General features: G+C 41.7%; 1 protein-coding gene and 1 long non-coding RNA gene across 2 annotated transcripts in view; one reads left to right on the forward strand and one right to left on the reverse strand.

Moving 5' to 3' along the window:
• The window catches only part of LOC137323038 (uncharacterized), a 47,407-nt gene extending 40,323 nt beyond the window's left edge, over positions 1-7,084 (forward strand). Inside the window, exon 4 of the long non-coding RNA XR_010963279.1 lies at positions 6,654-7,084. This is a non-coding gene — a long non-coding RNA (uncharacterized lncRNA). The remainder of the gene's footprint in view (positions 1-6,653) is intronic.
• LOC137323037 (matrix metalloproteinase-20-like) overlaps positions 1-19,568 on the reverse strand; it is a 39,383-nt gene extending 19,815 nt beyond the window's left edge. Inside the window, exons 1-5 of the mRNA XM_067986400.1 lie at positions 19,452-19,568; positions 19,075-19,313; positions 18,840-18,988; positions 6,931-7,056; positions 5,732-5,887 (exon numbers count right to left, since the gene is read on the reverse strand). Coding sequence (XP_067842501.1) covers positions 5,732-5,887; positions 6,931-7,056; positions 18,840-18,988; positions 19,075-19,313; positions 19,452-19,568 — 787 coding nt within the window. The remainder of the gene's footprint in view (positions 1-5,731; positions 5,888-6,930; positions 7,057-18,839; positions 18,989-19,074; positions 19,314-19,451) is intronic.
• Positions 19,569-21,353: the final 1,785 nt, after the last annotated feature.

The following is a 21,353-nucleotide window of genomic DNA, read 5'->3' on the forward strand; positions in this document are numbered from 1 at the left end:
TGTTTCTACCTCTCTATCTCTGTGGGTTTTTTTGGTGATTTGTATATTCGGAGACCTTGTAGGTAACACCTGTCTGTCTGCACACTGATTGCCTTGGCAACGGGCAGTTGAAAAAACTGTTTGTAATCACCAAGCGTTGTTCTGTGATTTATAAATGCGATTTCATTTCGAGGATTTCATTTCCACAACGTTCACCTGAGGAAGGAGGAAGCCTCCGAAAGCTTGTGAATTTAAAATAAAATTGCTGGACTATAACTTGGTGTTGTAAAATTGTTTACAATTATCTGGTGCCAAGGTAAATGATATCTCTATCCGGTTGGAAAGGAATTTGGAAAGGGCGAGGGAAGATCCAGTTGTCATGGCTAATTTCGGGACCAATGATGTAAGGAAGAAAAGGGAGTAGGTCCTGCTGAGGGAATATTAGGAGTTAGGAGCTAAGTTTAAAAAGCAGGTCCTCAAGGGTGGTAATCTCAGAATTATTATCCAAGCCACATATTGATTGGCATAGGGACAAACAGATCAGTAAGGTGAACACGCGGCTAAAGGAGTGGTGTGGGAAGGAGGGGTTCCATTTCATGGGACACTGGCACCATTACTGGGACAGGAGCGAGCTGCACTGTTGGGACGGGCTGCATCTGAACTGGGCTGGGACCAAAGTCCTGGCGGAAAGGATAAATAGGGTGGTAAAAAGGATTTTAAACTAATAATGGGGGGGGGAGGCTCAATCAGAAACAATAGTAAAAATGATAGTTTAAAGATTTTTAAAAAGGGATAAAAGCAGAGTTCAGGTCACAAAAAGTGATATAGATGCTCCAGATGAAGAGAATACTAAAATAATTAAAATATTTACAGCAGGAGTGACGCATAAGCACGGATTTGTTAAAGGAAAATCGTGTTTGACTAACTCGATTGAATTCTTTGATGAAGTAATGAAAAGGGTTGATGAGCGTAGTGCGGTTGATGTGTATATGGACTTTCAAAAGGCACTTGATAAAGTACCACACAATGGACCTGTTAGCAAAATTAAAGCCCATGGGATTAAAGGGACAGTGGCAGCAAAGATACAAATTTGGCTAGGGAACAGAAAGTGGAGAGTAGTGGTGAACGGTTGTTTTTCAGACTGGGGGGAAGTGTGCAGTGGTGTTCCCCAGGGGTCATTATTAGGACCACTACTCTTTTTGATATATATTAATGACCTGGACCTGGGTATAAAAGGTATAATTTCAAAGTTTGAGATGACACAAAACTTGGAAATGTAGTAAACAATATAAAGGATACTAACAGACTTCAGGAGGACATAGGCAGACTGGTGAAATAGGCAGACACATGGCAGATGAAATTTAATGCAGAGAAGTGTGAAGTGATGCATTTTGGTAGAAAGAATGAGAAGAGGCAATATAAACTAAATGGTACAGTTTTAATGGGAGTCCAGGAACAGAGAGACCTGGGGGTGCACATACACAAATCTTTGAAGACAGGTTGAGAAGGCTGTTAAAAAAGCATATGGGATCTTGGGCTTTATTAATAGAGGCATAGAGTACAAAAACAAGGAAGTTATGCTAAACCTTTATAAAACACTTGTTATGCCTCAGCTGGAATATTGTGTTCAATTCTGAGCACCACACTTTAGGAAGGATGTCAAGACCTTAGAGATGGTGCAGAAGCGATTTACTAGAATGGTACTAGGGATTAGGGCCTTCAATTATGTGAAGAGATTGGAGAAGCTGGGGTTGTTCTCCTTAGAACAGAGAAGGTTAAGGGGAGATTTGATAGAAGTGTTCAAGATCATGAACGGTTTTGATAGAGTAAATAAAGAGAAATTGTTTCCAGTGGCAGAAGGGTCAGTAGCCAGACATAGATTTAAGGTGATCTGCAAAAGAGCCAGAGGCGACATGAGGAAACATTTTTTTACGCAGCGAGTTGTAATGATCTGGAATGCACTGCCTGAAAGGGTGGTGGATGCAGATTCAATAGTAACTTTCAAAAGAGAATTAGATAAATAGACGAAGGGAAAAAATTTGCAGGGCTATGGGGAAAGAACAAGGGAATGGGACTAATTGGACAGCTCGTTCAAAGAGCTGGCACAGGCATGATGGGCCGAATGGCCTCTTCTTGTGCTGTACCTACTATGATATGAGAAGAAACGTGTTCAGTTCAATGGTGTGAGAAAGACAGCATCAGGGCAGACGGACGGGTTAGGGTCTCTCGCCCAAATAAGTGTTTCATATACTGACCCTATACATATGGTGGCCATTACATGGCTGCAAGCTGGTCATGATTGGGCGTTAAATATTCCAGTTTATAAGGATAGGGAAACTGGAAGTGGAGGGGGATAGCCTTATTGATTTAAGATACTATTACAACATTAGCAAGAGAGGATATAGGTAAAGGAAAGCAATCAGCGCAGATTCTATGGTTAGAATTGAGGAATAAGAGAGGACTTAAAACTGTAATGGGAGTTGCCTACAGGCCTCCTGTCAACAGCAATGAAGTGGCAGAGTGTATTAATTCTGAGATTAGAGAGACTTTTAGTAAAAGCAGAGTTGTTTTAATGGGAGATTTTAATTTTCATATAGATTGGGAAGAGCAGAGTAGCTCAAGTCAGAAAGGTGGTGAATTTCTTGAGTACATTCAAGATAGTTTCCTAGAGCTATATGTTCTAAAACCAACAAGAGGGCAGGCCATACTAGATTTAATAACGAGTAATGAGCCAGACTTAGTTAATAATTTAACAGTAAAGGAACATTTATCCAACAGTGATCATAATATGATCGAGTTCAATGTTATGTTTGAAAAGGAGAAACTTAACATAGTTACTAAGATTCTAGGTTTTTGTAAGGCTAACTTTAACAGGATGAGACAGAGATTGACGATAGCAAACTGGTCAAAATTGTTATCAGGTAAAACTACAGATGAACAGCGAGAGATGTTCAAAAAAGAATTTAGCTTAATACAGGACCAGTATATACCCCTAAGGGGCAAGAGCTCTACTCACCAAATAAAACAGCCCTGGCCAACAAAAGAGGGGAGAGATTACACAAAACTAAAGGAAAGAGCAATCAAAAGTGCAAAGAATAGTGTAGATCCAGAGGACTGAGAGAGATGTAAAGAACAGCAAAGGAAGACAAAAAAGATAGTAAGATCTAGAAAAGGGAATACGAAAAGAAACTTGCGAGGGATATCAAGATTAACACAATTTTTATAATTATATTAGAAGAGAAAGGGCAGTCAAGGTTAACGTGGGCCCTTTAAAAACAGATGTGGTTAATATTGCAAATAAAATTATGAAAATAACAGACTTGGTAAATAACATTGTGTCAGTCTTCAGAGTAGAGGAAGAAGATAATATACCAGAAATTCCAGGGAAACTAATAATGAATCAAGGACTGGAACTCACTAAAGTTAATGTAAGCAAGAAAACAGTATTAGAAACAATAATATCACTAAAAACTGACATCTCCAGGACCTAATGGTTTCCACCCCAGGGTTTTAAAGGAAGTAGGTGAGGAAATTGCAGATACTTTAGACATAATCTTCCAAAGGTGTCTCGATTCAGGAATTGTCCCTTTAGATTGGAAAATTGCAAATGTAACTCCATTATTTAAGAAAGGTGAAATAGAAACCAGGAAATCATAGACCCATTAGCCTGACATCTATTGTGGGGAAGTTATTGGGATCTATAATTAATGACACAGTGGCTGAGCACTTAGAGAAATTTGAGTTGATTGGAGAGAACCAACATGGATTTGTAATGGGTAGGTCATGCTGAATGAACCGAATTGAATTTTTTGAGGAAGTAACTAAAGTAGTAGACAGGGGAATGTCTATGGGTGTAGTTTATATGGACTTCCTGAAGGCATTCGATAAAGTTCCACGTAAGAGACTGTTAGCTGAAATTAAAGCTCATGGAATTGAAGACAAATTATTGACCTGGTTAGGAAATTGGTTCGGCAGTAGAAGACAGAGAGTAGGGATAATGGGTATGTACTCGAATTGGAAGGAAGTGACTAGTGGTGCCCGACAAGGGTCTGTGTTAGGGCCTCAACTATTCACCATATTTATTAATGACTTAGAATACACAATAGAGAGCCATATATCCAAGTTTGCCGATGAGGCAAAGACTGGTGACACGGTATGTAGTGTAGACAGGAGCATAAAATTACAAAGAGACATTGATAGATTAAGTGAGTGGGCTAAACTGTGGCAGATGGATTTCAAAGCAGGTAAGTGTGAGGTCATCCATTTTGGACCAAAAAAGGATAAATCTGAGTATTTATGAAATGTTGAAAAGCTAGGAAAAATGGAGTTCCAAAGAGATTTAGGGATCCAAGTGCACAGATCACTAAAATATAGTGGTCAGGTACAAAAAATAATCAAAAAGGCCAATGGAATGTTAGCCTTTACAACTAGAGGGCTGGAATATAAAGGGCATGAAGCTTTGTTATACAAAGCCTTGCTTAGATTACATCTGAAGTATTGTGTACAGTTCTGGATAGGATATACTGGCCTTGAAAGGAGTGCAGCTCAGACTCACCAGATTGTTACCAGAGCTCCGATGGTTAAATTATGAAGCGTGATTACATAAACTAGGCTTGTATTCCCTGGAATTGAGAAGGTTAAGGGGTAATTTGATTGAGGCTTTTAGGATTTTTGAAAGGAATTGATAGGGTAGAGAGAAACTTTTTCTGATGGTGGGGGAGTCTAGGACAAGGGGACATAACCTTAAAATCAGAGCCAGGCCATTCAGGAGAGAAGTTAGGAAACACTTTTTCACGCAAAGGGTGGTAGAAGCGTGGAACTCTCTCCCACAAAAAACAGTGGATGCTAGCTCAATTAATAACTTTAAATCTGAGATCGATAGATTTTTGCTAGCCAAGGCTATTAAGGGATATGGAGTTAGGATACAAACCAGCCATGATCTCACTGGCGGAACAGGCTTGAGGGGCTGAATGGCCTATTCCTGTTCCTATGTGATAGAACTCCATCATGGCATCCTTTGTAAATCACAATTTCCACAAGCACCACTCCTCTAACAAATGTGCACTTCTGTCTGTAGATTTTGTTATGGGGTACTTTGGTGGTGGGGGGGGGGGCAAAACCCTTCTGGTATAGACTGATCTGCTTAGCAACCCTCCCTAGAGCCTCATTTTCCTTCTCTGATAAGCTTCGACATATGGGGATTCCCATGTGAAAGCCCACTATAGGAGCTTCTGAGGCAGCAGCAGAACAATTTCCACAAATGTACCCAGAAAAAAACATTAGAAAAATAGTTGAAATATAACCCAGCAATTTGACAGTCTTCTTACTGTGCTTCTTTAAACTAAACTTACTTACATATACAATTCAGAACCTAAACTTGCTCAATTTATATGGGCGAGTAATGGAAACAGTGCTAACGAAGCAGAAATTGCAGAAAATAGAGTGCACGACATTGTGATGTTGTTTTCACCTCCCTTACATGCATCTGTCCACAAATAGGAAACATGTGCAAAGCATACAGCATGCTTCCTGGAACCGTGAAAATTATGTTTGCAAGATTGGATGAATAAAGGGTAGGGATCTAGTGTAATAGTTGTCCACCCAGTTTCCCAACTAGTTATGCCCACTTAATACCTAAAACAAAATTTAGCATTAACAATCGGAAAGTCTACCCTATAGTTTTGAAAAAGCCATTCATTTAACAAGTATCATAGCTTTTCTGTTTGTTATATTAGAAAATATTTGGTCATACCATACAGATTTTGTATTGCTCTAATATCATCCCATGAAAGTGAGAATACATTTGATTGACGGTATGTGGGATACATCACAGCAGATCGATGACTGGAATGACCAAGCCCCAATGCATGACCAAATTCGTGGGCAGCAACATGAAATAAGTTGACTCCTGCAAAGACAATCGTTAATTGTGTTATGAACAAATTCCAAATATATAATTGTAGATAAGAGGTAATAGCCTAGAAATTGCTGTTGCCAATATCAGCAGCTGAACATTTAACATGTTTGTATGAAGTTTGTCTGCTATTTTAACACAAGCATTTATTTGAAATAGATTTAGTCCAATTATGCCAGCAGTAATTTCTAGGCTAGTGAGTTAATAATTATTTTTGCTAATTTTTATAGACACCTTTATCAAGAAAAAAATAAATTCTTAAAATACATCCACTTCAATGTATATTTCAATCAACTTTTTAAAGTTAAATAATGTAGATAATTTAATTCTTTAAGAAATAATGCTATTCCTATTGTTGAAGTAAAATTACTAATGTTTTGATTTTGGCACTATCTGCCAATTAAAAATATATAATAAATATCTTTGCAACTCACATATTATGAAAATTAAATTCTGACAATCTAAGCTTGTATGGTATTTTCTTATAGCTTGTGTGGTATTTTGTACATGCTGCAACTTTATTTTAATCCTGTTTAATGTGTGTCATGTACTGTTTTGTAATACAGCTACACCTTGGAATTCCCATTAGCATTTTCTTTTTCCTTCTTTATTTCTACCCAATTAGCACTCATCGGAAAGTAGGCTAAAAAGTATGTGTAAAACTGATTTCCAAATTAAGAGGAATTTTCTCCTAACTGGACCAAATCTAACTAAGAGTGTTTCAAATTGGACATTAAAGAATATTTTCCCTGAATTTTAGAGTGTTACCCTCTGGAGAATCACAGACTGAAGGAGGCCGGGAATGAAGATTCTAATACTCGCTAGTGTTTCCAGGAAAGAAACTATCCACTCATCTGAGCCAGAGATCAATAAAAGTTTCATTGTGAAGATGCGTACTTTACAGAAGAACTAAATAAATTAGCAGAACTAATTAGGCCAATCCATACCTCTGCAAGCTGGACAGACTCCTACATATTTAGCCCTCACCATAAGTCCTGGATTTCATCTGCATTTAGTGAGTATTCAGTACTCTTTACCATTGCGTCTCACTGTCCAATTTTCTTCCCGATCAAAGTGAATATTCCCTCCAATACCCGGTCCAGGTGAAAATGCATGAGCCAAAGTCCCTCCACGCCCATCAAATGGAAAATTGTCACCATGAACTAATAAAGAAGAGTTGAAATAAGAACACAGCATTGTCATGAAGTCAACTGCAGTTAGATAGCTTCATTGACCAAGCATTGCATCTAATCACTATACTATTTCATCTATGATTAAAAGCAGCCTGTGCAGGCTGAGAAAAAGATTAGACCTCATTGGTAGTTGGTAAGTATTGATATTGCATTGAACGCTAAGGATCTTATTCTACTTTGCACTGCCTTGTTGTATCGTATTTGGTACCAGATCTAACTTAGCACAGACAAAATGCTTAGGAATAAGCTTAATGTGAACAAGTTAACTTTCAGCTGTGTTGGGGAAAATCAATCTTTGCATTGCTGTATTATGCACTTAATTAGAATGGTGAGTTGAAAATGTTGCTTTGAATAATTCTAACAGTCGCAAAATTCTGATGAGAGCTAATACGTAAATGGGGCAGATCTCTGGTTGGAGAACCGGGAAATGGGGCGGATCCCAGTTCGGATGGGATTCTGCACCATTTGCACCCTTAGGAGAAATTCTGGTGGAGGGGCATGGGTATATCTTCAGTTCATCTCCCGATGTCAAGAGGACATCTCTAGGAAGCTCCCAAGCACCCACTGGAATTCAGTCCAGTATGCCCTTGGTAGGCATCAACGAAACTCTCGTCAGCTGAGAGCTGGCATGAATACCATAGAGGCATTTTGAAAGGACCCAATTACTCAGCATGAAAAAGTGAATGATCCTGGAAGGAATCAATTACCCTGACCAGAAGTGCCACTGGCTCCGTTGGGAGCTAAAAAAAAAATCAACCTGGATTGTTGGACCTTCCTGAGCCTTTCTTCTACCCTTGGAGCAGAATGATTTTCCACGTTTCCATTGGGAAGGGTGCTAGTCATGCGCCAGCGACCCAGCCTGAGTTTGCATATGACCCCATCATGGGATTTGGGACAGGGTCTGCATTGTAGCATTTGGGTGAATGGGAGTCCTACTCTACCGCACTTCTACCAGTGGAGCGTGACTCCTGGAATTTCAGCCCCATTTGTATATAATACACAATTATGGACTAAGTGGCTTTCAAACTGCCCACATGTAATTTCCCTTTCATTATGGAGTTGATAATGTGGACTGACCAGCATTTTGAGTATGGTTGTGAAATTGATAAGGGTGCCTGATATACAACTGAAGTGAGAATGCACTGCAAATGCTTAGAATCAAAGAGACGTTACAGCATGGAAGGAGGCCATTCGGCTCATCGAGTCCGTGCCAGCTCTATGCAAGAGCAATCCAGCTAGTCCTACTCCCCCGCCCTATTCCCATAGCACTGCAAATTTTTTCCTTTCAAGTACTTATCCAGTTCCTTTTTGATAACCATGATTGAATCTGCCTCCACCACCCCCTCTCGCAGTGCATTCCAGATCCTAACCACTTGCTGTGTGAAAAAGATTTTCCTTATGTCACCTTTGGTTTCTTTTGCCAATCACCTTAAATCTGTGTCCTCTGGTTCTTGACCCTTCCACCAATGGGAACAGTTTCTCTCTATCTACTCTGTCCAGACCCTTCATGATTTTGAATCTCTATCAAATCTCCTCTCAATCTTCTCTGTTCCAAGGAGAACAATGCCAGCTTCTCAAGTCTATCCACGTAACTATATCAATGCTAAATCTTGAAGCTCTAGCATCACAACCTTTCTTCAAATATATAATCAATTTTATCCTGTATTTTCTATCAATTTTTCCATGTCCACAGTAGTGTAAACACAATGCGAAAACATTTGGAAATAGCTCAAGGGTTTGTCACAAAGCTTTCAGACTTGGTTTTGGCTCTGAACTGACTACACAAGAGTGTTAAATGGAAATAGACTGCAGGTAGAGTTTGCTTCACTAAGCGAACATTAATGGGCAGCGTAAAAGGTAATGGCCCCGAAAATCCACAGTTGGCACATTTCAGTATAAGTGCCAAGATACGTCCATTAGGAATCTCTGCCTGGCCCCAGGATTAGGGGCAGATTCCCTCATTTATCTACCAGTAGTGTTTGCCCATGTCACTAGGGACGCGTCTAGGGCCTGCTCCATTGTGAATATCTGCCGGAGATGGCTGGGCTACGGGGGGCCCCTGCCACCCCGACCCCCTTCAGAATGCCAGGCTATGACCCACTTCCACCTCTTGACAGGCAATCATATTCCTGGGCATAGGGCCCAGGGCTCAAGAACACCTTCTGCAACGAATCCCAACCCCTGAGACTGCCTCACCGTTATGACAATGGCCATGTTGGTGGCAGGCAACGACAGATCATCCCAAGTACTTCAGCGCAAGGTTGGAACCTGGCATTTTCTGGTCCTGGACTTGTTTCTAGGAAGTTCATTGGACTCAGGAGTATGCCGGATTGAGCCATGGAATTTCAGAGCTCTCTAAACTGTTACAGTAGATAAAATTTCTATCACTTAATGTTTCTTTCACTTTGCTGTCCTCTATTTCTCCCTTCTCTTTATTTCTCTCCTATTCTCTTGTTCCTGTCATTTTTTCTATTATCAAAGTTCGAATTGCCATTTTTGAGTTATTTTTGTACCATCATCTGCATTGTGTCCAATTGTGAGTCCTTTAGGCTGGTACCATTAGATAATTAAAAAAAAACTGATCTCTGCTGTGCAATGTATAGCATATTTTTCTGAAATTGTTTACAGCATTTTAAATTTCAGTAACAGTGCAGGCATTTTGAAACTGCAGTTTTACATATGACAGTATGTTTTAAAAATGCCATTAAAAACAACAGATTTTTGGAACTACTGTATTTTTACTGGTACAGAAATACAAACAAAAATCCTGAATTCTTGAACCAAAAGCTAGTTCAAATCAAATGCAAAACTTAGTGAGTCGTATTAGATATTTAATCAAATAGTTAAATCTGGCCCAATTTATGCACTTTGTGGGTCAAACTTCCACGGCTACTCACGGCACGTCCAATATAACTTCAGCAGAAGATCCACAGAAACCCTGGAGAAACGGCTTAAATAGCATTTGCGTTGTTTCTCCGTGGCTTCTGCACATCTTCTGCCGAAGTTATGATGAACGAGCAGGAGACACTCCTTGGAAATTCCCCTGCTTCAGATTTCAGCTGGTCTGCCTCTTTAGAAACAGGGTAATGGCCAACTGCAAAGGGATAAAATAGCATAGATTTTCCATTCGGGTGGAGTCCCGAGCAGAAGTATACCACAATTTGCACCCGCCCAATATCAGGTGAGCTGTCTCCACTGTTGTTTTTGGGGTCAACTTAATTAACATAATTGGCATGAACTCCAGGCATCAGGAATGTTCCTGATTCAGTGTGGGCCCTTTGCGGTGGGTAGGAACTAGAATGCCGTTGTGGGATTTAATGCCAGCAGTAGCTTAAAGATATGGGATCTAAATAAATGGCTTGTGAGCCCAGCAGCAAGGTTGCTGGCAGGCTTGAAGCAGGGCAGGAAGCCCCGAGTGCTCAGACGAGCTATCAAACTGCCACTGAGTGAAGTAAGGTAATGGAGGGAGGTCTTGTTTGGCATGGAGTGATGCAGGCCCCTAAGTAGAGCAGCAATTGAAGGAGGTGGTCAAGCTACAGCCAAATTGAACACCTCACGTACAGTCATTCAGTAGCAGAAAAAGTTCAATGAACTTACCAGGACTGGAAAGGTGAGAGGAACCAGCCATATCTTGCAAGAATGCAATGTAGAAAGCATGTCTGTCATTTCAATGACCACCCCTTCACTGTGTTACAGTGCTTGAATTGTTTAACATCAATGCCCAGGAGGCCTTCACACCCAAACCCTCGCTTGGAAGTGTTTCTTCACTCACAACCTGACATACATTCATCCAATAAAAGTCTCACATGAAATGTAATTGCTGGCTGCATATACCAAATCTACAGTGGCCCGCATCTTTTACTGCATCTTATGTTAAACAATGGTAATTCTCACTTTTTTTCATTGACAAAACAGCCCACACAAACCTCCACCTTCTCACCCCCATGAGGAGGAACCTCTTAGAATCTTGGGAAAGGAGGATGTCAGAGAAAGGGAAGTAGCAAGGCAGGTGGCAGCTGCAGATTGATGAGATTCTGGTTCTCATTTTACTGTAGCCTGCATCACCTGTCAGTAAGCTATATCACAAAAATGTCATAAGGTCAGAAGTGGGGATGTTTGCTGATGATTTCACAGTGCATCCCCTCAGATAATGAAGCAGTACGTGCCTGCATGCAGCAAGACCTGGACAATATCCAGGCTTGGGCTGATAAGTGGCAAGTAACATTTGTGCCACACCAGTGCCAGGCAATGACCTGCTCCAACAAGAGAGAGTCCAACCACCTCCCCTTGACATTCAGTGGCATTACCATCGCCAAATTCCCCACCATCAACATCCTGGGCAGTCGCCATTGACCAGAAACTTAACTGGACCAGCCACATAAATACTGTGGCGACAAGAGCAAGTCAGTGACTCACCTGCTGACTCCCCAAAGCCTTTCAACCATCTACAAGACACAAGTCAGGAGTATGATGGAATACACTCCACTTGCCTGGATGAGTGCAGCTCTAAAAACACTCAAGAAGCTCAACACCATCCAGGATAAAGCAACCTGCTTGATCGGCACCCCATCCATCACCCTAAACATTCACTCCCTTCACCACCGCACACCGTGGCTGCAGTGTATACCATCCATGAGATGCACTGCAGCAATTCGGTCACAATAAGAATAAAACCGGACGGACCACCCGGCATCGGACCACGAGGCACCGGACACGACAAAGGCAAACCAAGCCCAGTCAACCCTGAAAAGTCCTCCTCACTAACATCTGGGGACTTGTGCCAAAATTGGGAGAGCTGTCCCACAGACTAGTCAAGCTACAGCCTGACATAGCCATACTCACAGAATCATACCTTTCAGCCAATGTCCCAGACTATTCCATCACCATCCCTGGGTATGTCCTGTCCCACCGGCAGGACAGACCGACCAGAGGTGGCAATACAGTGATATACAGTCAGGAGGGACTGGCCCTGGGAGTCCTCAACATTGACTCTGGACCCCATGAAATCTCATGGCATCAGGACAAACATGGTCAAGGAAATCTCCTGCTGATTACCAGCTACCGCCCTCCCTCAGCTGATGAATCAGTGCTCCTCCATGTTGAGCACCACTTGGAGGAAGCACTGAGGGTAGCAAGTGCACAGAATGTACTCTGGGTGGGGGACTTCAATGTCCATCACCAAGAGTGGTGCGGTAGCACCACTATTGACCGAGCTGGCCGAGTCCTGAAGGACATAGCTGCTAGACTGGGCCTGCGAAAGGTGGTGAGCGAACCAACACGAGGGAAAAACTTACTTGACCTCGTCATCACCAATCTACCTGTCGCAAATGCATCTGTCCATGACTGTATTGGTAGGAGTGACCACCGCACAGTCCTTGTGGAGACGAAGTCCCGTCTTTGCACTGAGGACACCATCCAACGTGTAGTGTGGCACTACCACCATGCTAAATGGGATAGATTCAGAACAGATCGAGCAGCTCAAAACTGGGCATCCATGAGGCGCTGTGGGCCATCAGCAGCAGCAGAATTGTATTCCAGCACAATCTGTAACCTCAAGGCCCGGCATATTCCTCACTCTACCATTACCAACAAGCCAGGAGATCAACCCTGGTTCAATGAGGAGTGTAGAAGAGCATGCCAGGAGCAGCACCAGGCGTACCTAAAAATGAGGTGCCAACCTGGTGAAGCGACAACTCAGGACTACATGCATGCTAAACAGCGGAAGCAACATGTTATAGACAGAGCTAAGCGGTTCCACAACCAACGGATCAGATCAAAGCTCTGCAGTCCTGCCACATCCAGTCGTGAATGGTGGTGGACAATTAAACAACTAAAGGGAGGAGGAGGCTCTGCAAACATCCCCATCCTCAATGATGGCGGAGTCCAGCACGTGAGTGCAAAAGACAAGGCTGAAGCGTTTGCAACCATCTTCAGCCAGAAGTGCCGATTAGATGATCCATCTCGGCCTCCTCCCGATATCCCCACCATCACAGAAGCCAGTCTTCAGCCAATTCGATTCACTCCACGTGATATCAAGAAACGGCTGAGTGCACTGGATACAGCAAAGGCTATGGGCCCCGACAACATCCCGGCTGTGGTGCTCAAAACTTGTGCTCCAGAACTAGCTGCGCCTCTATCCAAGCTGTTCCAGTACAGCTACAACACTGGCATCTACCCGACAATGTGGAAAATTGCCCAGGTACGTCCTGTCCACAAAAAGCAGGACAAATCCAATCCAGCCAATTACCGCCCCATCAGTCTACTCTCAATCGTCAGCAAAGTGATGGAAGATGTCGTCAACAGTGCTATGAAGCGGCACTTACTCACCAATAACCTGCTCACCGATGCTCAGTTTGGGTTCCGCCAGGACCACTCGGCACCAGAGCTCATTACAGCCTTGGTCCAAAAGAGATGAATTCCAGATATGAGGTGAGACTGACTGCCCTTGACATCAAGGCAGCATTTGACCAAGTGTGGCACCAAGGAGCCCGAGTAAAATTGAAGTCAATGGGAATCAGGGGGAAAACTCTCCAGTGGCTGGAGTCATACCTAGCACAAAGGAAGATGGTAGTGGTTGTTGGAAGCCAATCATCTCAGCCCCAGGGCATTGCTGCAGGAGTTCCTCAGGGCAGTGTCCTAGGCCCAATCATCTTCAGCTACTTCATCAATGACCTTCCCTCCATCATAAGGTCAGAAATAGGGATGCTAGCTGATGATTGCACAGTGTTCATTTCCATTCGCAACCCCTCAGATAATGAAGCAGTCTGAGCCCGCATCCAGCAAGACCTGGACAACATCCAGGCTTGGGCTGATAAGTGGCAAGTAACATTCACGCCAGACAAGTGCCAGGCAATGACCATCTCCAACAAGAGAGGGTCTAACCACCTTCCCTTGACATTCAACGGCATTCCCATTGCTGAATCCCCCACCATCAACATCCTGGGGGTCACCATTGACCAGAAACCTAACTGGACCAGCCATATAAATACTGTGGCTTCAAGAGCAGGTTAGCGGCTGGGTATTCTGCGACGAGTGACTCACCTCCTGACTCCCCAAACACTTTACACCATCTACAAGGCACAAATCAGGAGTGTGATGGAATACTCTCCACTTGCCTGGATGAGTGCAGCTCCAACAACACTCAAGAAGCTCGACACCATCCAGGACAAAGCAGCCTGCTTGATTGGCACCCCATCCACCACCCTAAACGTTCACTCCCTTCACCACCGGCGCACTGTGGCTGCAGTGTGCACCATCCAAAGATGCACTGCAGCAACTCGCCAAGGCTTCTTCGACAGCACCTCCCAAACCTGCGACCTCTATCACCTAGAAGGACAAGAGCAGCAGGCACATGGGAACACCACCACCTGCACGTTCCCCTCCAAGTCACACACCAACCCGACTTGGTAATATATCACCGTTCCTTCATCGTCGCTGGGTCAAAATCCTGGAACTCCCTTCCTAACAGCACTGTGGGAGAACCTTCACCACATGGAATGCAGCGATTCAAGAAGGTGGCTCACCACCACCTTCTCAAGGGCAACTAGGGATGGGCAATAAATGCCAGCATCACCAGCGACTCCCACATCCCATGAACGAATAAAAAATTCGACAAGGCCTCTTCGACAGCAGATCTCAAACCCGCGACCTCTACCACCTAGAAGGACAAGGGCATCAGGCGCATGGGAACAACACCACCTGCACGTTCCCCTCCAAGTCACACACCATCCTGACTTGGAAATATTTCACCGTTCCTTCATTGTGGCTGGGTCAAAATCCTGGAACTCCCTACCTAACAGCGCTGTGGGAGAACCTTCACCACACAGACTGCAGCGGTTCAAGCAGGTGGCTCACCACCACCTTCTCAAGGGCAATTGGAGATGGGCAATAAATGCTGGCCTTGCCGGTGACGCCCACATCCCATGAATGAATTTTAAAAAATCTTACACTAAGGTTGAATACTCGGAGAATTCCTGGAATACTTGATAAATTCTAGACCTCTGAAACTAGAAGTCAACTCCATCATCGCTGCTGAGCTGATGGATGGGAATTTAGTGGTAGCAGTCGTAGCCCTGCGTGACAGAACGGTGAGAAATTACAGCAGAACATCTCGGCACACCCTATTTAAATTTAAGTTTCTGCCTTTTTGAGACAGGCACTTCCACAGCCACCAGAAATGGTAGCAGAAAATGGGACAGGCACTAAAATGGGTGAAGATCCACATCATGGATCTCCACCCCATTTCCCACTGCCTCCTGCCTGATTACCACCCCAAAATTTGGGTAGCTGCCAGTAGAACATCTCGGCTAATATCTCTGTGAGGACGTGCATCATTTTTCTTATCCCAGTTCAAATTTCCCCATGGTTTCTAGTGAATGAGTAGCTGTTACAATAACAAAGATGAGGTTTTTATTATTGTTAATTATAAACTAAAATTAAAAAATACCAAAACATTATGATATTGTATAGGAATCCCAATTTCAGAATTGATTTATGACATGATTCAGGAGAAATATATTCCTCTAAAAAGCAAGAACAATCGAGCCAATAATGAAACACCATGGATGAATAAAGAGATATGGGTAAAATTGAAACTAAAGAAAAAGGCATACTCTAAGTGCATATAGACAATAAAGGAGAGGATGATAAAAGGGAATACGAAAAAGTTAGGAAAGATGTCAGAAAGATGTCAATTAGGAAACAAAGAGGAACTATGAAATTAAATTATCAAGGAATATAAAATATATAGTAAAGTATTCCACAGACACATAAATAACAAAAGAAAAATTAGGATAGGGATAGGGCCACTAAGGGATGCACAAGATAAACTCACAGGTAACGACAGTGAAATGGCAGAAATATTGAATAGTTACTTTGCCTCAGTATTTACCAGGGAGACTAACAAGGTGAACATGACATTAGAAAAAGAGATCAAAAAAGATATAAAGACATTTAAGGTAGAAAGGAGGGAAATAATTGATAAACTAATCAAACTTAGAGAGGATAAAACCCCTGATCCAGATTTATTGCATCCGTGCATATTAAAAGAAGTTAGGGAAGAGGTAGCACAGATACAATTACACATATATAAAAATTCATTAGAAAAGGGAATAGTGCCAGAGGACTGGTGGACAGCTAATGTTATTCCTATGTTTAAAAAGAGTGATAGAACAAATCCAGGGAACTATAGACCAGTTAGCTTAACGTCGGTGGTAGGCAAGATAATAGAATCTTTACTCAAAGATGTAATAGAAAAACATCTAGACAACAAAAATATAATAAAGAATAGTCAGCGTGGATTTCAGAAGGGAATGTCATGTTTGACCAAGCTTATTGAATTATTTGAAGAAGTAACAGAAAGAGTAAACAAGGGTCAGAATACTGTTCGAGTATTCATAAAAATAAAATTGATTAAATCAACCTCAAATTCCATGTAATTTTGGTTGCTTAACTCGTTTTCTAAAAGTTGGCCATAGTTAGTCCAATTGCAATAAACAGAAATAATTCGCTAGCGATTGTTTTGTATCAAAAAGGGAGATTTTTGGAAGAATGCTATCATTAACTTATTTTGTAACTGCTGCAGTGATTATTTCGTGGTAAAGCATCCAAACATGATAGTCAAACAAAGCAGGGTCCAGTAAGCACTCTTAAGTGTTTTAGTGTACAGCCAGCCGTTATTTAGTCCAAATGTCTAAAGGGTAATTTAGTAGCTGTAACATATTTGGATTTTCAAAGGCCTTCGATAAGGTACTGCATTGTAGACTCATGACTAAAGTCTGAGCGTGTGGAGTCAGGGGACAGATAGCAGAATTGATAGCAAGCTGGCTACAAAACAGAAAACAGAGAGCAGGGGCTAAGGGTAGCTACTCAGACTGGCAAAAGGTGGGATGTGGTGTTCCACAGGGATCGGTACTGGGACCACAGTTGTTCACAATTTACATTAATGATTTGGGCTCGGGAATCGGAAGTACAATTTCAAAATTTGCAGACAACACCAAATTGGGGGGTGTAGTTAATACAAAGGAGGAATGTGTCAAAATGCAAAAAGACATTAATAAGCTTGCAGAATGTGTGTGTAGTTGGCAAATGAATTTCGATATAGATAAGTGTGAGATGGTGCATTTTGGTAGGACGAATAAAGTGGCCACATATTACTTGGATAATAAGAGTCTAAAGGGGGTAGAGGAGCAAAGGGATCTCGGGGTACAGATACACAAATCATTAAAAGTAGCGAGGCAGGTTAATGAGGTCATAATAAAGGCAAATCAAGCACTAGGTTTCATTTCTAGAGGGATAGAATTGAAAAGCAGAGAAGTTATGTTGTATAGAACTTTGGTTAGATCACACTTGGAGTACTGTGCACAGTTCTGGTCTCCATATTCTATAAAGGATATAGATGCATTAGAAAAGGTGCAAAAAACATTCACAAAGATAATACCAGAACTGAGAGGATATACTTACCAGGAAAGACTAAACAGGCTGGGGCTCTTTTCTCTAGAAAAGAGATGGCTGAGTAGTAATCTGATAGAGGCCTTTACGAGAATGAAAGGGTTTGATAGGGTAGATGTAGAGAAAATGTTTCCGCTTGTGAGGGAGTCCAAAACTAGAGGTCATCAATATAAGATAGCCACTAATAAATCCAAAAGGGAATTCAGGAGAAACTTCTTTACCCATAGAGCGGTAAGAATGTGGAACGCGCTACCAAAAGGAGTAGTTGAGGCAAAAGCATAGATGCATTTAAGGGAAAGCTAGATAAGCACACGGGAGAGAAAGGAATAGAAGGGTATGCTGATAGGGTTAGATGAAGTAGGAAGGGAGGAGGCTCGTGTGGAGCTTTAACATCAGCATAGACCACTTGGGCCGAATGGCCTATTTCTGTGCTGTAGACTCGATGGTATGATGTGATTTTATGCCTGTGATTTTCAAAATATCACTTTCAGCCTCTGAGAGTACCAGGACCATTGCAAAGTCTATCGACTATTAACATGCTAGGAGCCAAAAATCGCTCTCATCTCCTCAAAGGCTGTCATCATTACCATGAGGGTGCTATGAACATCCTAAATAAAGGACCATTAGAGGAAGGGAAATAGATCAAAAAAGCTACAAATTTTTTTTTGTTATATCACAAGCAACATAATAACATTCTAGTCAATAATTGATGTCAAAGTGAATGTTGTCATTTCAATTGGACGAAATGCTGTGAATGCATCAAACAGTAGCCCAAATCGTGCAGTACAACTTTTCAGGAGTGACTATACCTCTTTAAGAAACTGCCATCGTCAGTCAATTACTGCCATTCTCCCTGCAGTAGCTGACAGGTTTTTTTTCCAAGTTTACCCTTTCTTTCAACAAGATTATCTCAATGATCATTGAAAATACTGCACTATGCTTGAGGCAATTGCTCCAATCATATAAGGTGAGCCTTTGCTGCCACCATAGTTACCCTCTCCAGTGGCATCGTTGTTCTCGTAAACACTGCCAGTTCTCTCGAAAGACACAACTTACTCAAATTCAACTCAAGTGAGTGTGACAAACACTGAATAATGGTATACACTGTCAATTGTAATATTATTAACACTTACTAGTAAATGATCACAATCCAAATTTCAGTTAGATTTAGCCCATAAATCATATATGTTTTACTAAACAATCTATGTTACTGTGAAGTGAATGTAAAGAAAATTAATAAAATATAAACATTAGATAAATTATTCCTTTGCTAATGAGCAACAAGTTTAAAAACAATAACATACCACGTCCTTCAAATGAAATCATGATATCAGCTTCAATATTATGGACTCTGACAAAATTCAGCTGGATTGCTTTTTGCCAAATATTCACAGCCCTCCATATGGCATTTTCTATCTCAAAGTAGCTTAGTTGAGGTACATAGTTCATTACTCTTTAGGAAGGAAAAAAATGGTTTAGGTCATTGTATTTACGTTTTTAAACTAAAATAGTAACAAATACACTGCTTGAATTCTCTACCTGTATGTGACGATTGGTTTCTTCCATCGAGGTTTTCCTGGATATAGTCTATATTGAGCAAGATCAGGAACTCCACATCGAGGCACTTTCATTATTTCCATAGTTTCAGTGTCCAATTTCCCTGTTACCTGAAGTCCATAGAATTTTTGCACCTCTTTAATCTTTCCCGATAGGGAGTCCTTACTTTCTATGAGACCTTCAGAGCCATCTTCTAAGGTATAGAACTGTTTAATATATTCCTGTTTAAAAGAATAAAAGATCAGATCAAATCTATTTCATAAACCTACCCTGTAATTGTTATAAAAGGCAAAATCATTACAATATCAAACTTAACAACCTCTCAACACATTTGAAAATCATTGTTAAATATTTCAAACCTGTGCATAGTACAAGTCACTTTGAGTTATTTCATTTGCTTCTCTATGAGGAGACACAGGCAAAGAAAAAGCAATATTCACAAAAAGAATAGAAAATGCAAAAGAAAGATACATCATCTTCGCAGCTGATCCCAATGTGCTAAATCATTTCTTGCTGGGACTGGAAATCTTCCTGCAGTTAATTGTTTATTTCATGCCTTGATGATTCATTTCTAGCTAAAGAAAGCTTACACCAATAGGTTACATTTTAATCGGGAGGGAAATGATGTAAGAATAATTGGATATATAACTCATAAAAATACTTGCTCAGGCTGACATGCAAATGCTCTTGAATGCAGGTATGTTCCCTCTGGCAGATATCCTACACTTATGGTAATTACAAAATACTCTGCATTGTTCACGTGCAATTAGACAGCTTTTATAAAGTCAAGTTGACTAACATTGCCAAGATACCGGTGATGCAGTGACGGTACTGGCATCATTTGAGCAGCAGTGCACCCATGTGCCACTGTTATATTGCCACTCATACTAATAAGAAGAAAGCACAGCTCAGTATATGCGTGTTTATAGGACAGTCAGTCCTTTTCAGTCAGTTAAAAACCAAAATGGCAATAGTGGAAGCCACCTAGGATTTTTAAAAGATGTTCTAAAGGGTCTTTCTTGATGGCTCATTGAGTATAGAATCATAGAAAGGTTACAGCACGGAAAAAGGCCATTAAGCCCATCGAGTCCATGCCAGCTCAATGCAAGAGCAATCCAGCTAGTCCCACTCCCCCGCCCTATCCCTGTAGCCCTACAAATTTTTTTCCTTTAAAGAACTTATCCAATTCCCTTTTGAAAGCCATGATTGAATCTGCCTCCACCATCCACCCTGGCAGTGCATTCCAAATCCTAACCACCCGCTGTGTAAAAAAGTTTTTCTTCATGTCATCTTTGGTTCTTTTGCCAATCATCTTAAATCCATGTCCTCTGGTTCTTGACCCTTTCACCAATGGGAACCGTTTCTCTCTATTCTGTCTAGACCCTTCATGATTATGAATACCTCTATCAAATCTCCTCTCATCCTTCTCTGTTCCAAGGAGAACAAGCCCAGCTTCTCCAGTCTATCCATGTAACTAAAGCCCCTCAATTCCGGGAATCATTCTAGTAAATCTCTTCTGCACCCTCTCTAAAGCCTTCACATCTTTCTTAAAGTGCAGGTGAACAATACAGCCTAGGTAGGTCCCAGGTTTGATCCCCACTCTTTGCTCAGTTAGGTAATGATGGTGCAGAGACTACAATGGCCTCAGCAGCCCAGGGTCAGGGAGGGGAAAGTCAGTCAGGATTCTTCCTGCTCCATATTGGAAATGTGCTTTTGTGAACATTGGATGAAGACAGAATCAGGTTTAACTGTGATGCCCCCAGTACAGAATAGTTTAACAGTACGCACTGTAAAAGTTCACATCTGAATAATAACGCACTGTACCCCAAAAAAGGGTCAACATTTTCAAGGAAGTAAAGAAAGGTGGTGAAAAATTTTCAAAAGTATTGTAAGCTTTATTCAGCAATAGATAACTGGGAAGTAAATTTTATGCTAATTAATTATTTAACTGACACCTAAGAAGCAGCAGACTGGGGGTTTAATTTGGAAGCGCCCACTTTTGGACGCCCCCCAGCACAGCATTATTCCCCTGCGCACAAATGGTGAGGTCCGAGGACTGTGGGAGGAGGTAGGTGTTCTAAATTTGAGCTGTTGCTCTACAGGTAGGTTCTTAAGCTCAGGATCAGGAGGTGAGTCGGGATCAGGGGCTTCAACTTTGGATTGAGGCTCGGAGGAGTGATCAGGGGACTGAGGCCTTGGAGTCAGCATCAGGGGTTAGGGGGATTGATTGGGGGTCAGGGTTGGCATTGGGGGCTAGGCGA

Source organism: Heptranchias perlo, chromosome 6 (assembly GCF_035084215.1).
Source record: "Heptranchias perlo isolate sHepPer1 chromosome 6, sHepPer1.hap1, whole genome shotgun sequence".
NCBI classification, from domain to species: domain Eukaryota; kingdom Metazoa; phylum Chordata; class Chondrichthyes; order Hexanchiformes; family Hexanchidae; genus Heptranchias; species Heptranchias perlo.